The 19,701-nt window shown below is 36.2% G+C and overlaps 1 protein-coding gene across 1 annotated transcript in view; it reads left to right on the top strand.

The window, feature by feature from the left end:
* LOC102808784 (glycine receptor subunit alpha-2-like) overlaps positions 1 to 18,636 on the top strand; it is a 38,004-nt gene extending 19,368 nt beyond the window's left edge. The window contains exons 4-9 of the mRNA XM_078007621.2: positions 7,798 to 8,021; positions 10,676 to 10,758; positions 12,623 to 12,760; positions 13,516 to 13,745; positions 14,249 to 14,362; positions 16,458 to 18,636. Coding sequence (XP_077863747.1) covers positions 7,798 to 8,021; positions 10,676 to 10,758; positions 12,623 to 12,760; positions 13,516 to 13,745; positions 14,249 to 14,362; positions 16,458 to 16,802 — 1,134 coding nt within the window. The 3' untranslated portion in view covers positions 16,803 to 18,636. The remainder of the gene's footprint in view (positions 1 to 7,797; positions 8,022 to 10,675; positions 10,759 to 12,622; positions 12,761 to 13,515; positions 13,746 to 14,248; positions 14,363 to 16,457) is intronic.
* Positions 18,637 to 19,701: the final 1,065 nt, after the last annotated feature.

Raw genomic sequence — 19,701 nt, 5'->3', positions numbered from 1 at the left:
TTGGGACAGAGATTGAACAGCACCCTGTCAACACATGTTGAGATCTGGCATTCGGTGCCATCGCACCTCTTCTGAGTCCAAGATAGTTTCGTCTGTAATGATGTTGTGTATTGCCCTGACGCACGTGCACTTGAGTATGATCTCACACTGCACGCAAATGACGAGAATTTTCTTCGAATCGATTTCCCCCGAAATATATTTATTGTTACAGGGTCTTTGTGTTTGAAGATCCACCATGTATGTTCCCATCCCACATTCATTGCATTTGTTAAAATTGCTAATGTAGAAAAAACGATCATTGTGATCACCAGGTAATCTAAATTGGTTCAACACGAGGCTTTCCAGTATTCGCCAGCTAAATTGAGAGGGGTAAGTCCTGGTAATCCTCATGTGGGCATTGTTCTCTGAAAAAAAAACATTGTCAAGCAAGAGTCACAAGTATATGGCATGTTGCATCAGACCCATTATAGAAGTAAACATTTCAACTATGCAGATGTTCTCACAATGTGTTGTGACAGTTGTGTGTGGTGCATATCTTCAACAAAATGGGAGAGTGCTACTGACCTGTCTAATTTCATCATTAGGTAACAAAACACTGGGCTCTGATTATTTTTTGAAGAGCCAATCATAAAGTTTGGGCATGACATTGAATTATCATGGTTGATACACGGTACGACGGAAAGTACATCAAATTGAAAGTACATCAAACTATTTTGAAGGAGTCAAGTTGAACATAATGGTTCAGAGGATATAGGTCTATTGATAAATGTAGATATCAGATTAATAAGGACTCTGTAACAATTGATTGTTGTACCTTTATTTACTTACGTTCTTTACAATCTTTCCGACCACAGTGTCTCTGTTATTGTTGTGCTTCGCAAGTGCGTATTTAATTTAGTCAGAGCCAATTTTAAGGTAGCTTTCATGTTCCCATCGAAAAAGGTCAAAGCCCTGATGAACAGGAGTTTATTTTCTGATTGATCTTTACACCCAAATGTAAGCAAGCAAGACTGAATTTTCACATCAGACCATTCTTGAAATGAAATCAGGCAGGCAGATCCACACTTCTAAGCTACAAAAAGTCTCATAGTCACATGGAGAATTGGGTACAAGGAGTTGCGACGATCCATATACGATTGTGCATAGCTTGTAGGAAGCCGTTGTTTTGAGTCGACATAATCATTCTGGATTGGATGGCATCGGACTTAGCTTATCAGATGCTGGTAAATCTTGTGAAAGATGTGACCAGTGTTTATGATCAGACTGTGTTTGTTTATCACCTAAATTGACAATTGCTTGAATAAAATTGTCAATACTTGGCTTGTTTAAATTATTAATATTTGTACGGCCCCCAAGTACTTCTCTGGAAAACACATTGAGTAGTTGTGGTGGTACGAAGTAGATGTACGAATGTCCATCCAATTACTTCTTTCTATATATATATATATATATATATATATATATTGAAAGCAGATAAGAGCCAAAAGCATGTCATTTGGCTGTTTTAGCCATTGTCCTCCTCCCATCAGCATCATTGATTCAACTGAAGTCTCAGTTTCAATGTGCTGATGACAACTTCGATGTATGACATTGCCGGATGTGGTGTAACCATAACAATACGCATAATGGCAGGCTGTTGTTTACCATGGTCGTGTTCAACCAGAATTTCAAAAGTCAGAACCTGGTCAATCTAGAACATTCCCATTCAATATTAACATGGCGTTTGGGTCAATAAGTTAGTACACGCTGTACAAGGTGTAGTAATGCTGTCTCGTCAGGTTGTTTATCACGAGGTGAAAACAGAGCAAGCGAATAGGCAATGTCCCAATCGACACACAAGTAATGTTGTTGCTTCTTACTGTAGATCAACAGCAGGGAACAACATCTTTAACAGTTTCTCCAGATTCGGGTAAATCTTGACACAACACAATAACTGTAGTCTTTAGTAGTTATAACATGAATTAATAATATGTATGTTGAACTTGGTGAATAATATCACATTCAAACTACTCATTTACACTGCTGGTAGCTAAGTAGGTCCGCTCAACCTGGAGAGCTGTTACTATCTAACACGCGTATACAGACGTACGCAGACATGTATCTTCAGTTTAATTAATTAATTAATTTACTTGTTGATAGAAGTTGAGGATATTGATATGAAATACAGTTTGTTCCATTTGTTAATTATTAATAACAGTTGTATTTCCGCTCAAACATCAATCTCTACTTTACGGGTGAGACCATGAATGATGATACAAACAAAAATAAAGACTATTTTTATATCTCAGAGTAAATTAGTGAGACTACCATTAAATATTATATCAACGTAATTTTCAAATTGCTTACTATAAATAATCTCACTGTTCTCTCTAACCATAGTCACAACCACAGCATCAACAGCGTATATTCATACGTTCTTAGACGCTATTTATGGCGTGTTAAATGCTGAAAATGTAATTCGACTGCAACCTCATTATAATAACCACGCCCCTTAGGTTAGTGGTTATATGTAGAGTATGAATAATTCAGCCAGTGTGGTTTCATGTAAGATTTACTAGTTTGCCGCAAGGTTACTAATGTAATTCAACTCAGAGTGTTCGTTGCACGTAGTCCTGTAATGTTATCTACTGTCCATAAGTGTAAACAATGTAACACGGTAATTACTGAATTATATAAAAAATACCAACGACTTTCAATCTTTTTATTGGTCTGAGCAATTCAATGTGGCCTCGATTCTAACTCATCCTACGGAAAACCCCGTACAATAATTATTACAAATCGGAGCTATTTACCTTGTGACGCTGGTATACTTCTAGGTAAAAGCCAATAATTATTTTTTTTATATAAAAGTGGCACTATTATTTATATCGCTACTATCGGTAATGTTTGTAGTAGATATCTATATGGTCACATTGAGCATGTCATCTCTATTTTCTAGTCCAAATTTCATCTCAATTTTAATGTTATATAAGATATATATCAAAAACGATCATTTTAAAGCATTACGACATGCATTCGCTGGTTGCCAAGGGACCATGTTTAAATGATGATAGGCTCAGAGTGAAACAAGCTGTATGTATCAAAACTTCACTAATATATATCTTCAAGGCATCTATACGTGACGTCATCAATACAGCCCCTTGGGTAAGACACATCCACGGGCATCAGCTTTCTGTAATCTTGACCAATCAATACGATATAATATATAACCTCGCAATTCCCACAATTCACGATACTTTTGCAATGCCCGTTATTACTTTCCCGTTACTATAATCATGATGCGTCATCTGTGACGTCAGAACCTATTTTTTTAATGATTTACTGAGATTTTAACCTTTCCTTCAGGGCTCATTTGCGGTATGACAAATAAGATGTGTCTTCCCTAGTCAGCATTGTACATCTCACGGGGTTATCCTCCATGTCTTCATGTAACCTGTCTCATTAGAACGATTAACATTGTCACTAAACTCAGCAAATTTTCTTTTGAAAACTGATTGAACGAGGGAGTGGATAGTCTCGCTAATATGTTTCATGTATTAGGATAGACTGTTGTTTAATTGAGATTGTGATTTCACAGTATCTCTGGATCCTGACCGAGGTGTTTTTATAATGCGAGTATAAAAAAATGAAATGCGCAATCATTTTCCAGATGTTCTAATATGCATATTTTTCCGATATGACGAAAAAGACGATACCTCCTATAAGCCAGGAACCCCTGCATGAAGTTCTCCTATCAACCCACATTCTGCTGAATATAGAGATGCATTAACATTAAGTGTCGTCTGTACCTTTCATTCTATTTTTTTATGAGCACTTGCACATACGAAAGGGTTAGCTATTATAACTTATGTAAAAAGCGCTTGCGTTGACCAGATCAATTTCTACTCAATGTAGGATTCGTTCCAGTCTAGAAAGTTTGGTGAATACTCATACACTACAGGAAATAACAAACTTCTGAATACGATAGATCAAGAGTCTACAATGTATGAGTCGTTGAAAAACAAAACAAAAAAACATCAGTGTATCCTGTACGTGAATATCAGTATGCTCTCAACTTTATCCGTCTGTTGTTCCTATATATACTTTAATTCATTTACTGCATCATGAATCTGAAAGTAGCGATGCCGAATGTTTCAAACGAAATGCTGTTTTGGTTTTAAAAAATGATCTGATCTGTTGTGAAATAATTCGTTGAAGTGGCAAGGACAATTCCACTTAATTTCCATGAAGATGGCCCACTGGTTCGACCTCCCATAATGCTTTTATAACTGCTGAATAGTCTTGTTATTTGTGTGGTATTTAATTACGAGAAGGCCAGTGTTTGAATCACAACCTCCGACGTAGTATGAATATAGATATTAACATGAATAATTTACAAGTTCATTTGAGTGATCATTTTTGACAGATAAGCTATGAACGGCAGACCTCCAGAAGGTGACCTCCTGGTTGTGCTATCTGAAACATGACGAGTCGAAGTTGATGCATCGTTAAGCGAACGCAAAACGCCGTGTTTGTTTATGTAATTCGAACGGTGTTATTCAATCTCAAAAAAGAGAAAACACACTATTAAATGACATAAATGTATTGGTGAATCCACGAGGACTCTAATTAGGATGTATTTCTGTTAAAACGGAATGTTATAATATTCCATAACTCTTCTCGGGCTCGAATATAAATATTAGTAAATCCGAGTGATAGCTAACTGAATTCAATCTACAATATAACCAGTAAAATTACCAAACAGATATGCAGTAATAATACAAGCAACATGATATGGTTATCTTGAACCCGATTACCGATGTTGGTTGGAAGCTAAACCATTCGTATGGGTAATCGTAGGTTTACCGCTATTCTCTTTAAAACATTCATTAAGTCACTTATCATTTGCATGTTCCCATGAGCCAGTGACTAACAAAATGCGAACGCACGTGTTGGAATTGATCACTGGTAGCCAGTTTTCACAAAATCGTTCAACCTAACATACACACATCGACGAACAGAATGCCGACGATACACAGTGGAACCATAATAACAGTTCACATATTGTGCGATGAAAATCTGTTTTATGAGTTATGGTTGGTTTGCCCAAACCAGCAATGAGCGTCTTAGAGCGATATACAAGCGAACATTCCACAACTATTAAAACAGTTTATATTGCCCTATTTCCAATTGATTGTATGTTTTATAGCTTTCATATATCTGATGAATCTAAACGTTAATCATCCAAGTGATTGTCCATGCCCAGCGCAATGCGAGCGTAACATGTCGTTTATGGTGGGTTGTATTAACCTTTTAAAAATGGAGGTCATAACAATTTTGTACATTTAAGTGGTGAATCCACGAACCCAACATACCAGCTGACAGCTGCATTGAATTCGTCATAAAATACAAATGTTGCAATCTAATTTCACCCAACCCTTTTCCAGAATGATGCTTTTAATAATAATCATAAAACGAGATCTGTGAGCTATTCTAAAGAAATGTACATCAATTTTACGATGTATTATGCTGTTACGTGTATCAGAACCGCCACAATCCTGAACTACCGTAAGAGTTGAAACAGCTGTTAAGGTAACGAGACAGCGTGTAGTCAGTTCTCTCTTTCATTGCCGCGCCGAAAAAAAATCCCATTCAATAATAGTACGTATATTGCGTAAGGGTGCCGTATACGTTTGTCCATACAAAAATCATTGTGCTTGAAAGCATAGACGAGAAATTGAGTGAAAATCAGTTAAACCCTTTTATACTACCAGACGGAGTATTTGTATTGAAATATTTTGCAGTAATTCAATAGATATTATTCGCTTGAAATATGTTGTGAAAAAAGAAAACTTGAAATTCACCACCCACTGGCAGTTTAATTGCTTTTCGTTGAGTTGCTTCTCTAATTATTAAAAGGTCACGGTGTTTTCATCAATTTAGCAATGGGGACATTTATTATAAATATTACAGACTGTCAACGTAAGGCACATTTTAGGTAGGCTAACAATTGATGAAAATACAAATGATTAAATTATCACACTGAGATATGAATATTGTATCGAGTGTGTCCCATTCTTGATTACATGTATATTATAATGCATTGATTACGCACTCCATTTTTAGTCTCATTTGATAATTATCACATATAATCGAAATTTTATTGTAATATAACGATATAATATATAAGGTTTCAATAGAAACGTTCATCAACCGAGACCAAGACTGACTGTATTACTGAATGGATTTGAAAAAGAAATGAACACGTCTGTACATTTGATATGCCTTTCTAATACGAATATGGCTATCCTTTTAAATTATAGATGTATAAAATTGCGATGTTCTTTCTATTTTCTGTGTCTCGTTATTTGATTCTTATTCATAAGCCCCTATCCGGGGCTTTTTAGAATCTCCACAAATCCATTCCGTGGAATTTTACGCAGCTCGTTCATATTGGGATAATCTCTTCCCTACCAGTTAATAGGTTTAGAGATGGTACTTTTTGTATGCAACTTCCTGCCTCAATGCATGGTACGCATCACAAGAATGCAGTTTAAATTCATATAAATTAGTCCCTGACGATTAAGGCGTTTTGGGGTTCTAACACTCATTGGTGAAAAGGGGCAAGCGGTCATCGTAAACCAGTGTGTATTTTGGTCGAGGTTTCTACTCACGCTAGAATGCATAATGAGTTACATTTTATGGTCATTTGCCGTGGAATGACATTGTCTTATCTATAACTGATTTGCAAATTGATAAAATTGTTCTTTCCTAAGTTGAGTTGTGTTTAAATGTGTTGCTTGAACTGCCAAAGTATATATTGTCCCCCATAATTAATGTTGAATATATGATAGCGTAATTTGAATAATTAGACTTTCTAACTTGTGCACAAATAAGAATAACAAGAGTGATGAAATAACTACACAAATTAGTCACGTGATTCTTGCAAAATTCATAACAAAGCGCCTTCACAGTCCGGAACCATACACTAAAACTAAGTCAAAGTGTCTCTGCTAAGATTAATTGTTAATTAATTGTTCAGAATTTCAACAACAAATCATCAATGTGTCCGTTTTTATATATATCCTAACAATAAAACAAACCGTGCAGCTATCACAATAGATATCCCTGGGATATATATTGAATTTGTTTGATTTTGTTGAACTCTTGAATTGTGCTCTGTTTGTTCCGTTTGCTCGTTGACAATTTTGTTTGACTAGCGCGCGCCTGCCTTTATTTGTGCGTGTGAATATTTGATTAACCAATCCCTGGAGAGCATTCTACAAAAATCTAGGTAGAAGTGGTTACAACTTCCATGTTGATTTTCGAAATGTATGGGAGCATGTGCAATAATAACAGAACGCCATGGCTCCCCCTGATCGAAGTTATTTTCACTTCTGGTGCTGTGTATTTGTGACGTATATTCACTCGTTTTCTATTGAAGATACGGCCACAAAAACACCGCTTTACTTGTAAAAACAACTTGCATATCCTCTGTCACAATGTCACAGCCCTTGGACATGTTATGCGATATGTAATGAACAACATGTGAGATAGAATAAACGGATCTCAGCTCAGTTGATGTCTTGTCGAGCAAATTGAACGAACTGTTGCATTTCCATATGATGTAGACTAATATCCTAATTGTTTCTTGCAGTTATTCAAATCAACATTCAGTGGTGTCAATTTATGCGTATGCACGAACTTGAAATCGTATTTCGACATTCAATGTAGAACTACTGGATATTAATTGGCACGAGTAAATAGTCGGCCCTTTTGTGACAAATTCATTTCTATCTCTCTTTCTCTGTATCGCAGGAATATGGTATGACTATTCTGTTCACACAGAAATGGGTTGATTCACGGCTTGCTTTCAACGTCAGCATACTGAATGGTATAGATAAAATTACGATTGCGCACGATGTCTGCTGGGTACCCGATCTATACTTCACCAACGTTAAAGAAGGGAGCTTTCATCAAGTAACCGTAGAGAACAGGTTTATCGAGACTAACCACCTGGGGCACGTCACGCTGAGTATGAAGTGAGTTGAAATGTTTCAGAGATGCTCCCTAGTTGACTTCGCCGTTAATGTATTGCGGCAAATTCAGTTGATGAGATTCTACGTCTAAAAAGACTATTTGTAAAATACCAATTACTACCATGTTTCTAAAGCCAAACCGTTTTCGTTGTTTTCTATCCCAGTGGGCACGTCTATATATCGTGCCCGCTTTTTCTAAACGAATATATACCTACTTTGGCGGAGCACGCAACTGTTTAATGATGTCTGATTTGTGGCTTCCTTAGGCAGTGATTTTCTGAAAACCACGTTCATTTCCCTGGGTATGCTTCGCAAATAAAGCCAAATAGAGCCAAATAAAGAATTTAAATAATGCAGCTTCACTTGAAATCTGGTTGTTCATTTAAAGAAATTACACTTGAAATCTGGTTGTTCATTTAAAGAAATTACACTTGAAATCTGGTTGTTCATTTAAAGAAATTACACTTGAAATCTGGTTGTTTATTTAAAGAAATTACACTTGAAATCTGGTTGTTCATTTAAAGAAATTACACTTGAAATCTGGTTGTTCATTTAAAGAAATTACAATTTAGTTTACGATATCGGTTCGAACTGCGTTGCTGGAATTTGTGACCAGATCACGCTGATTCATTCCCTCGTCTCTATTCGAACTTACACACATATCATACATGTTCAACGTCTGGGGTTGATCAATTGAGCAAAACGTACAAATCAAGTTGACAGTTGTGTTGAAAATAACGGGAAATTCCACTTCAGTTACCACACTTTGATCTGAAAGAAATGTGACATCACACCGTAACATGCGAGATCATGTCATTACGTGCTATAATTCATACCCCACCAGGGGGCATACAGTAAACAAACGAATCATGTTCAAAAGATATTAGTATCATAACGTAGAACTCACCTGCGTTGCCGTCTGATCACATTAGGTTATCAGTTAAGACAAGCATATGTTGATCAATTCAAAAAGCCAATACCGTATTGTCGCTTGAATGTTAGACAGTGTGACGCAAGAGACAACCATTTAGTTTTGTCTACATACGATTGGTCCCACAAAATAAGGCTGCGTTCCCCATTCGGTGTTTTTCTCATTATTGTTTGTTTGGTTCCGGAACAACAAACGAGTATGATTCATTGTTAATATGTATTTCCAGTTTATGAAATGGTGTCAATAACTTTGACAGCAACGCATTCGTAACTACTCTACCACCCATTGATGATGTTCACCCTAGCCATCCGTACATAGGCAGCGTCTTACCGTAATTGTGTGATTACGGTGGTTACAATTAATTACTGATTTGGCCAGAAATTATTAAACTTGGCATCCAAAATGTGCCTATTGGTAACCAGAGGTTTGATAATGAAACATTTCAGCTGGTGATATATTACTACACGCAAAATAAGGTCCATACAAAATAAGAATTACCATACAAACAACAATATCTATATCGCATCATGACTAATGACAATGATTCCATATAATTGAATGCACGTTACTTATGTTCAAATTCAGGTGAAAAAAATTGACGAACATATAACATAAATGCTACCGAACATAGTCCACCTTGCTTCAGCGCCCATTTATAATAAAAATTGGGGGTAATCACGACAAAACGTACGATCTAATCTACATGCACCTGAAGGAATTACCTAAAATTCTTATTTATATAGGACAGCATTGTGTTTATAAAGATACACACATGTATATATTCATTATTTGCAAGGTCGGGTGACTCACACTACCTGAACATCTAAGCATTTACTATTATTATTATCGAAAGACAAATTAGCTAGGAAACAATTTCACAATGAAATCGTGTGAACATAACACGCGTTGAATTGTGGGTTCATGGCGAAAACAGAATTCGACATATCTCTTAGGTAAATTCATTTTTCACTACATTTATTTAACGAAACGTTATTTCCGCTTCACATGTGAATGTAATACGATCACGGGTTATATACTGAAAGACGAAAACAAATCCACCAGGAATTATTGTTTATGCTAAAAATAACACTAACTCATATTCTTTAAACGCCCAAATTGTTAGCAAGAAAGCAAAGGCACCACATAGCAACTGAAAGGTGATTTCCGCGTCATTGAGCAATAAATTATTATCATAAACGAAGAGAAAACACGCTAAAAATGCAGACAAACGAGATTCAACATATTTCGGTACATAGACAAGACGCGTAATCAGACTTTCACGGTGACCCTTTTATCGAAAAACACCGGATTCGACAAGCTATTTACGTTTCACTTGCTTTAATCAGCATATATGCGACAAAGCATCAAAAGTATTTGTCTCCATAAACACTGTATACACTACCACTGCAAATCGAGTATGACCATGCTCGTACATATATAGTATATATCTAAATAGAACTCGTATCTCCCAATTTATTCATTAATTAAATAAATGAATCAATTTATTCATTTATTAACATCAATGTGATGGTTTGGCAGCGTCGCATCATTTGCATAATAATGTACTCTCTCTTTATGGTAACAATCCACTTATGTAACAACATAACACTGTGAAACATCCTTGGTGATACTATTCTCTAACTGGGGTCCACATCACGGCCAACGGCAGACAACGTGCCCTAAGATAGTTTATTTGCGACATTGACACTTTCTGATCTCCTTATAGGTTGACTTTAATCCTGTCATGTTACATGGATTTCCGCCGCTTCCCAATGGATCAACAGGAGTGCGGGATGGATATAGAAAGTTGTAAGTTGGCATTATTAGTATTACGGTACATACCTGGGAAGGGGAAACAACCATCCAGGGGCACATTATTGTTACACTTTTAGTGGATATAACAATTTATGTCAGGGATACAACTCATTATTCATTCATCACACATATACTAATGTGTTTTTTTATCACTGTAACTCGCATTAATGATAGTATATTTCTCTATTTAGAGACGGGAATCTATGCGACAACTATTTTTGAACGCAGTTGCTGTGAGATTGATAGCAAGATCAGATTTGGTGATTGTTACATGGCTACACAGGAATATATATATATATATATATATATTATATATATATATATATATATATATATATATATATATATATATATATTGATCGCTTCTAAAGACGCTGTATGATGTCATACATATCAATTTTATGCAACTTGGTCAAAAATTCAAATCAATAAACCGCGACGTTTTCACAGATCGAAAGCTGGCGTGTGATGCTGATGCTGTCCAAATTCTGCACACACAACTAAACTAGAAGAATGTACGTAGTGCTATATGGTTTATATTGGTTTTATATTATAGTTCATTTTCGAAAAATGCTAAAAACTGAAACATAACCCGATTCATGGAACTGCTTGGTGATGATTGGCAAGTAACTTCTGATGCGAATATTTAGCGTATTACTTGAAATCCAAAGGTTTCAAACACAATTTCGTCGACAATACAACATCACATTTGAAATTTAGACAGACTAGAGCCACATTTAGCTTTCAGTAATGTAAAATTAAATAAAAAACTAACATTTGTTATATGACAAAAGGATACGCACGCGCGCCTCTGAAATCCAACATCTGATTAAATTTGTCGTTTTTTGAATAGATTGTCATTTTAACCCGAGGTGAAAATGTAGTTGTATGTACGGATAAGTATAATTAATTCGTCTCGCCTAAAGCCCGTTCCCTGTGTGAAATCAAGCTTAGGGTAGATTTGTTAACAGAGGTTGCAATGCTACCTTAGTTTCGTTATCTCCGTCGAGACCTATGAAATAGTAGATAATACACTTTCTCTAGGCTGATGTGATGCAAACTAACAGCAGAACCCCACAACAAATCCTGAATGCGTTAATGATGTCGTTAGGGTCAACGTTTAATATACTGCAGTGATATTATAAACATATTATCACATAAATACTGCCACCAAAGGCACTTTATGTGTTCCCTAAATATATGAGGTACACGCGACATTAACAAACAATAAGGTGACGTAATTCATAACAATTTCTAAGCGTCTAGTACCGTGACCTTCAGTGCGCCTATAGTGAATTCTCCTCATATCGTATAATCAGCTACTATGCTTTATTCCATATGGTACCAAGCCGCCTAGTACTCTATTCAGACCATTAACGCATTCCCATTGGTAAAGCCTCACTTGTATTGAGTCAAAATTACAAAATAAAATATTAACGATGGACGTGCATACAATCCCATATTACGTGGTTACAATGTATAGGCTGATATTCGTTCAGCCTGAATCGCGTTAAAAGTTGCGTTGTTTGTCAGTTTGTGCGTAATGGTTTTGTAATGTGACAATACCTAAATGAGTAAACAACATATCATGTCTAAAAACATGCATATAGACGGAGTATGATTCAGTCTTCGATCACAAATTCATTTTCCAGCTATCTAACTGTTGTTTACTTATGCATACATGAACATCCTTTTATTGTACTCAAATTTAGTTTTGGCGAAATATTATATAAATTACAAAGTACGCATAAAATTGACAAAACGTGGACACTTCAAAAACACACAACCTAGTACATGAAATAAATCTGATTTTATATATATATGAGTTTACTGCATGTAATATGTGCCTTTATTCTAGACCAATATGGCAGCGACAATCTTGTCGTGAAATGGCGGGATGAAAACCCCATCAGAAAAAAACCCGATGTGCGGCTACCGCAGTTCTCGATTTCTCCGATGATCACACGCAACTGCTCTCATGATATGTACGAGACAGGTGAGAGTAACATAACACGACACCACTATATCATTGATTGCCATCAACCTAAAAATGTCTAATTTCATTCTGCAACAAATGAGCAGATATTACGTAAACCATAGATATAAAATAACAAAGGCTTTTAATAACTAATTGGTAAGATAAAAAAAAACAACGACAGCAGTATAAAATGTGGTGGAATACACTGCGCCTATCTATTTATACACGCCACGATGTTTTTTTTCATTTCACGTCGAATCAGACAACATTTACAGATGGAAGTGGCGACGAAGGCAGGTAAACTGACACGGAGTTAACAACAGAGTAGAAAACATGTCTCATATTCCCCCAATTAGGTACAACTCGATGTTTTGAGTTCTTTGAAAAATGAAATCATTGTACCATTCGATCAGGATAATCACTCCAACATCCGTATACAAGACGGCCGCATCCGCCTTAATCCATTTTACCTTCCAAATAAGATTTTCCTTCAACTGCTCCTCATCAAATGTAATTAAGGTGACTCTATGCACATGTAGATATTTAAAACTGTTTTGTCACATAGATCCATGGAGTTCCATTCCAGCGTTTGGTCGAAACAGGGGTTATTTCTACCGAGAAGAGACCCGATATAAAGAGCCCGTTTAAGATGCAAAACAGAGCACCTGTGTCAGATATCGTACTATATATGTATCTTACGATTGTCAACTAAACCTCTAGATAAGATTGTGTTGTGTTTATAATACCCTTCTTCGGTTTCTTCTACGATTTAGGTCAGATTTCTTGTATTGGGATGACATTTGTTATGAGTCGTGGTATCGGATTCTACCTGCTACAGACATATCTGCCAAGCGTTCTAATCGTGGTATTGTCGTGGATGAGCTTTTGGATCGATATTACCTCCACTCCGGCAAGGGTGACTCTGTGTACTACGACTGTGCTGACCATGACAACGACCAGCGTTGGTAATATCGATGGCCTGCCTAAAGTGTCGTACATCAAGGTAATTATGGTCGTTATGAAATTCGTTTGTATCGTGTTTTAATTCAGTTTTTAGTGAGGTACTAGGCGGAATGACGCTATATATACAAACACACAACTTTCAGAGTCAACAAGATTTAAATAGGTTAAGTGAACTTCAATAAGACTACGTGTCATCGCCACAACATTAGTTGGCTGAACGTACCGAGTTATAATCCCAGTCAGGATTCATAGCTCTTGAGGCTATTTTCTGCTCTTCCAGGGTCGAATACATTTGACTAGGCGGTCGAGTACTTTTAACTAGGCACAACCCAAAGGATACTTGTGTAATTGAACTATTCCGCAGAACGGGAGTTGCAATGGAGATTTTATCAGCGTCACTTAAACTTTCTCTACGAAAAAGATATTTATCATTTATAAAGCAACAAGGTCTCATCATTCTCTAATCATCTCGCGTAACTTCAGTATCTACTAATTGTATGTGATGTCTGAAATATTTGATGTCTTTGTTTTCTTTGCTCCTAGGCTATTGACATATGGTTTGCTGCGTGCCTCTCGTTCATTGTTGGTATCTCATTTGAATATGCAATTGTTAACTACTTTTGGACACGTGAAAGGTCACCAACGACGGGCTTTAAGGTCAGTAACGTCGACATGTATACGCCTCTCAACACATAGATAGACACATGGTTAATCCATGAGAAGCCATCGTCGCCTCGCGCATGCGCCAGATATAAGTCCCACATTAACAAAGATGGCGAATTTAATTGTTTTACCGATGAACGCATATAAACAAAAGACACTACAACAGTTCAAAACGGCAAATCATGGGGTGACTGGAACGCATCAAAGCACTCTTAAGAGTAACAGTCGCTATATAATGCAAACCACGACCAGACAATGGAAGAGCACATTGGGTTGCGGGAAAAACAACTGTTTATGAACACAAACCTCGTACATACGTGCCGCGACGACCACCGGTCTTTTTTAAAACATGTGTGTCGGCTTTTTAAGTTAAATTAATTGATTAAACGATTGCGAAGCAAAAAAACAAAACAAAAAAGATAACAATAATGCAAAGTGTTAATGCCATGACGTCATAGTAGGACAATATTAGTTGTTCATTTCTAGTCTAGGCGCGGTGGTCTTGGGGTTGGTGATGAGTTTGGAGAAAGTAAATAATTGCATCAGTGTTTTAATACATTGACTGTTTGGCTCCAAGTTACAATTGTTAATTAATGAACATCTTCAGTACCCCGCCTTGAGTCGCTGCACGCCATTACGTTATGAAGTGTGCTCACTTAATCTAAATCAGACATTCGTGGTATGAATCTCCGTTCTTGGTCACACCTGCAGGTCGTCTACATTGTCCACCCCAGACCGCAAGTCTACAATTTGTCATCGAACACTAATAAAGAAGTGATTACAGATATATTATTAAAAATATCTCCAAGTGATGCATCTGATGAATCTATGTCACATGCCCCGCTGCGGATTACAAAACATTAGCTAAGAAGTGAATTTACGTGAAACAGTCCTTGTGGGCAAAACATCAATTTGGAGAATAACGTGGACATTCTTTATGTATGACCATACTTAAAAATTTAAAAGCGTAAGCAATAATCAAGAAATCCCGATTCCCCAAGCTACACAAATATTGTACGGTATTCCGCGCGTCGAACCAAGCTTACATGCATCGGAGCACAAGAAAACATTGAATTTGCTTCGCATGATTGCGGATAGTCATTTTGCTTTGTTAAAAAAACCCACAATTTTAAAAAACAATGTTGCTAATTTATGACCGCAGATAAAATCAATTATTTAATAGTCATTATTATACATCTGTCACCTTAACGCCATAAGTTACAGCGTCCCGTAATTTTGAAGTATTACACTGGGTATTTTCATTCCACCGTATTAGGAAATTCCAAATATGGAACGATTACGAGCGTAAGCGTCCTCTAATAATGAAAACAAACATGGCAGCCCCTAGAGTTTGACCGGTAAAAAGTTCGCTCAATTGGTTCTAAACTTTTTGTATTTCGGCATTCCCATGATGTATTCTTGTGGGGAAAAGATGTATAATTATAATAAGGTTATAAACGAGGATACCGAAAAGCATGCACTCAGACAGCACACGGTCGACATTCCCGCTATACTGCCTTCGTGCATATTTCTCGGCATCCTCGTAATAACCTCAATACATGCCATGTATTATTATATCAATATATATTTATTTGACATGTCCACGCCCACGTTAATTATAACCACTAAATATATTTTTTTAGAATACGACAGGAATTCCAAGGATTGCGTTCGATGAAATATATTTTTTTCAAACAACTAGATGCTTACATTACATTACATTACATTACATTACATTACATTACATTACATTACATTACTGTGATGATAAAACGTAGTAGCGAAGTAACACATTAAAAACCTATTTCGAAAGTTTATATTCACGCGACTAGCAATGTTAACCAGATCAGTAGTCGGAACAGTTTTCACTACTGAATATTATTTTATAAAATACGAAGTAATCATGTTTGTTTAGAAAGTTGAACATTGAAATACTGACTCTTGGCATGAATTTTACTATTAATTATTAACACATGTAACAATGTGTCATGATTGGCTAAGTCACTTTAATAAAACAATTTCCCAGATTCACGGTTTATTGCAAACATGAAACAATTTCCCTACTAAATTATATTTGGCTTCATTACAGGATATTAAGATATCGAAAATGTGGCGCCAGTGCATTGATGCCGAGATGACCTCCTCGATGCGTTCGGATTTACGAGAAAGACGCGACAGTACGGAGAAGAGCCATCCGTTTGACACTTCCAGGGCCACCCTGGATGGGGAGATATACGGCAACAGGTCACGACGTGCTATGGAAGTCAGGGTGAGCCCGGAACCTCCGACTGTGAATGAATTTGAAATACGCACGCGCCAACTGGCCCGTGATATCGATAGAACCGCACGTTGGGGATTTCCCATGGCGTTTATTCTGTTCATCATCGTCTACTTCTCGTATTATCTGCGGGGTCACAATGTGTTTTTCGAGTGAACGCCACGCGATCACGTCACCATGAATGCGGATCTAAAACCACAGCCAGACTAATTGATTTTACGACTTTTACATATGAACGGACGACCAAACTTGTTATTTACTTATTAATGCTGCCAGCAGATTTAACAGTGTAGGATAATGATTAAAACACACTAACTCCACTTGCTCATTAAACGACAGAATAAGACGAACAAACGTTGGAGCATGGGACATCCGGGTATAATTCTGTATTATATTTATATATATATTCACCAGTGGGGTGTTTTTGTCAGGTCTTAATTCTGGACTTGCGAATTGAATATGACTATGTGAATGTTTATTTGGTGTCTCTCGGTCTCATCTACTGTTCATTGTGACTTTTAAGGGGAAAACACTCACGCGTATCATACGTGTGCCACATTTAATATATTCAAGAGACGTATACTAATATAATATAACTTTTGGATAATTACATGGCTGTACAAACATGGAATATGCGGATAATGAAATAAAATATGTGGTGCCTGATGTAGAAAACTATAAAAAAGAACAGAAATGTGCTAAACAATATCTACAATTGGACTACAGCATTTTGCAAACGATGGAGCTCAAAGAGTGTTATAACGGCGTGACTACATGGTTCTAAATGATGACTGTGCCTTTACGCAAAACACAGCGTTATTGAAGAACACGTTCGTATAGGACCATTAAAAAGACATTTGCTTAGTAAACCGAATGAATGATCTACAAGTTGACATAAAAAGTGTTTTAGCACTGAAACTTGATGCTGAGAAATGCTTTTGAGGCACATGTACTGATGTACTGTGTTGTTTTGGGATATTATGCAGAAAGCTTAACCTGAATTGTCATACTAGCAACGATGTTTCCCCCCAAGAATGTAAATTAAACGTTCGGTGTACTTGTCGACTGTCATAATGCTGTTCAATAATGCTATGATTGATAAGGTGATTGATTGATTTTGTGCGTTACTAAGCGATGGCGATGGATGTATGTGATTTAGTAGTACAGTTTGTGAAATTTAAACATGTTAACTTTCAGTGAAATTTGTTTGAATGATTATGTGACTAATCGGTGGAATAGTTGTTAAAAAAAACAATACAATGTACGTTAGATATGTAGGTCAATTCAGTATATAGATAATATATTCCCTCAATCACTTAATGCTGAATAAATTGCTACATTTGCAATATCGAATAATGTGTATATACATTTGTTTGCAAGAAATGGCGACGAAATGTCTCCATGAGGCTATATAGTGCAAGTAATGTTATCCGACTTAAAGTAAAAAAATGTATATATATAAAACGATTATCATATTTAAAGTCAAGGTTATGTTCCCAGTTGCGTAATTTCTATAACAATAAGTTCACATACTTTAAAATAAGGAATGTATGAAAATTGTGAAAATAAAATAAACCACATGTTTTTGCTACCATCTTCTCGAAATACGATCTAACACCTATTCGGACAATCTTGTCGGATGGGCATCTGTATTTACTGATTCGCACAACATACACATGTTTTGAGATCTATACCATCGTTAAACGCAACTAGTACATACAAATATTGCGAACCACTGACTTTTGTTAGATAGCATTATTTACAGGCCTTTCACGTGTGTCTTTGTAACAAATGGTGCACATGATAAAACCCTTATGGATGGTAGCTAAGTTGTATCGAATATTGAATATGGATTTCCAAATGAAATTGTAATAAAGTGGGATGGATTCCCAAATTATATGTCAGGGCTATATTTCAGTATATATATATATGTCAACATTTCGAAGAACTCTATTCAATGACATATAAACATTAAAAATAGTGGTTCTGATATCCGCTGTTATTATGTGTATGCTTTTTTATGAACATAACATTTTATGTCAGTGGTTATGATAAATGAAGCCATGAATAATATCAACAACCATAATTCATTCGTATAATCTGAAAAAATCACAACGCTTATCCGCGTGTTTTACCATCTCTGTTGTTGTAATTGTTTTTGTTTCTAATTTGGTCCTATCTACTTTAGTGGCTCATTTATCTTTCCATTGTTTCTACTTTTCTTTTCGAATTGGTGTGATTTGGGTTTATTGTGTTTTGGGTGTGGCAAGATGGCCGCCACACAATCAACATATCAACGTCTTTTGTCTAACTTAACTGGCAGGCACACTGTCAGATGTAATAATGTTGACGGTGTTTCAGTTAAATCATACGTCGAAGCCATTGCGCAGAACATTGGTGACGGGAGTATTGTTGCAGCGCCATGAATTATCCAAAACAGTTGTCGTTGTGTCGATGTAGATATTATATCAGCGTCCGGCATTGCTATTAATTGACAGTTTGTTGTTGTTAAACCTGTTGTCCGATTTTTTTTAACTTCTCTTTTTAGTGTTATCATTAGCGTTATACGCCCATTCCGTTGGGATGTATACGGCCATCACTAAAACATGTTGTTTCTTTCAAGTGTACGACAAGTGTACATTCTTCTAAAAAATAATCATTCTAATGGTTTATTGCCAGGTCAATCTGAGGAACGGGTATACAATATTTATGTAACAACTGATGGGATGTTTTCAATGTGGATCAAAAGGGCCTAGAAACATTAATATATTTTAAATAAGAAAGAACGATACTGACAATTAAACAGTCCAGAAGACCAACAGGCTGTTGAAATGCAGATAAATGGCAATTTTGAATCGTTTAAAACGATTTAAAGAGATCATACAAAATACACAAGATGAAAACAAGTCTGGTGAAAAGGTAAAAATAACAAACAGGTAAAATGTGTTAGAAATTTAGAAAATGTCTTGTGGTAATCCCAAAATAGTCAAGATGACATAATTAGGAATACGCCAACCGAGCCTGAAAATATGGATACCATGCAGTTCGAACACTG

This window comes from Saccoglossus kowalevskii, chromosome 6 (assembly GCF_978046115.1).
Source record: "Saccoglossus kowalevskii chromosome 6, keSacKowa6.1, whole genome shotgun sequence".
Classification (NCBI taxonomy): domain Eukaryota; kingdom Metazoa; phylum Hemichordata; class Enteropneusta; family Harrimaniidae; genus Saccoglossus; species Saccoglossus kowalevskii.
This window is presented reverse-complemented; position numbering and strand designations above follow the sequence as displayed.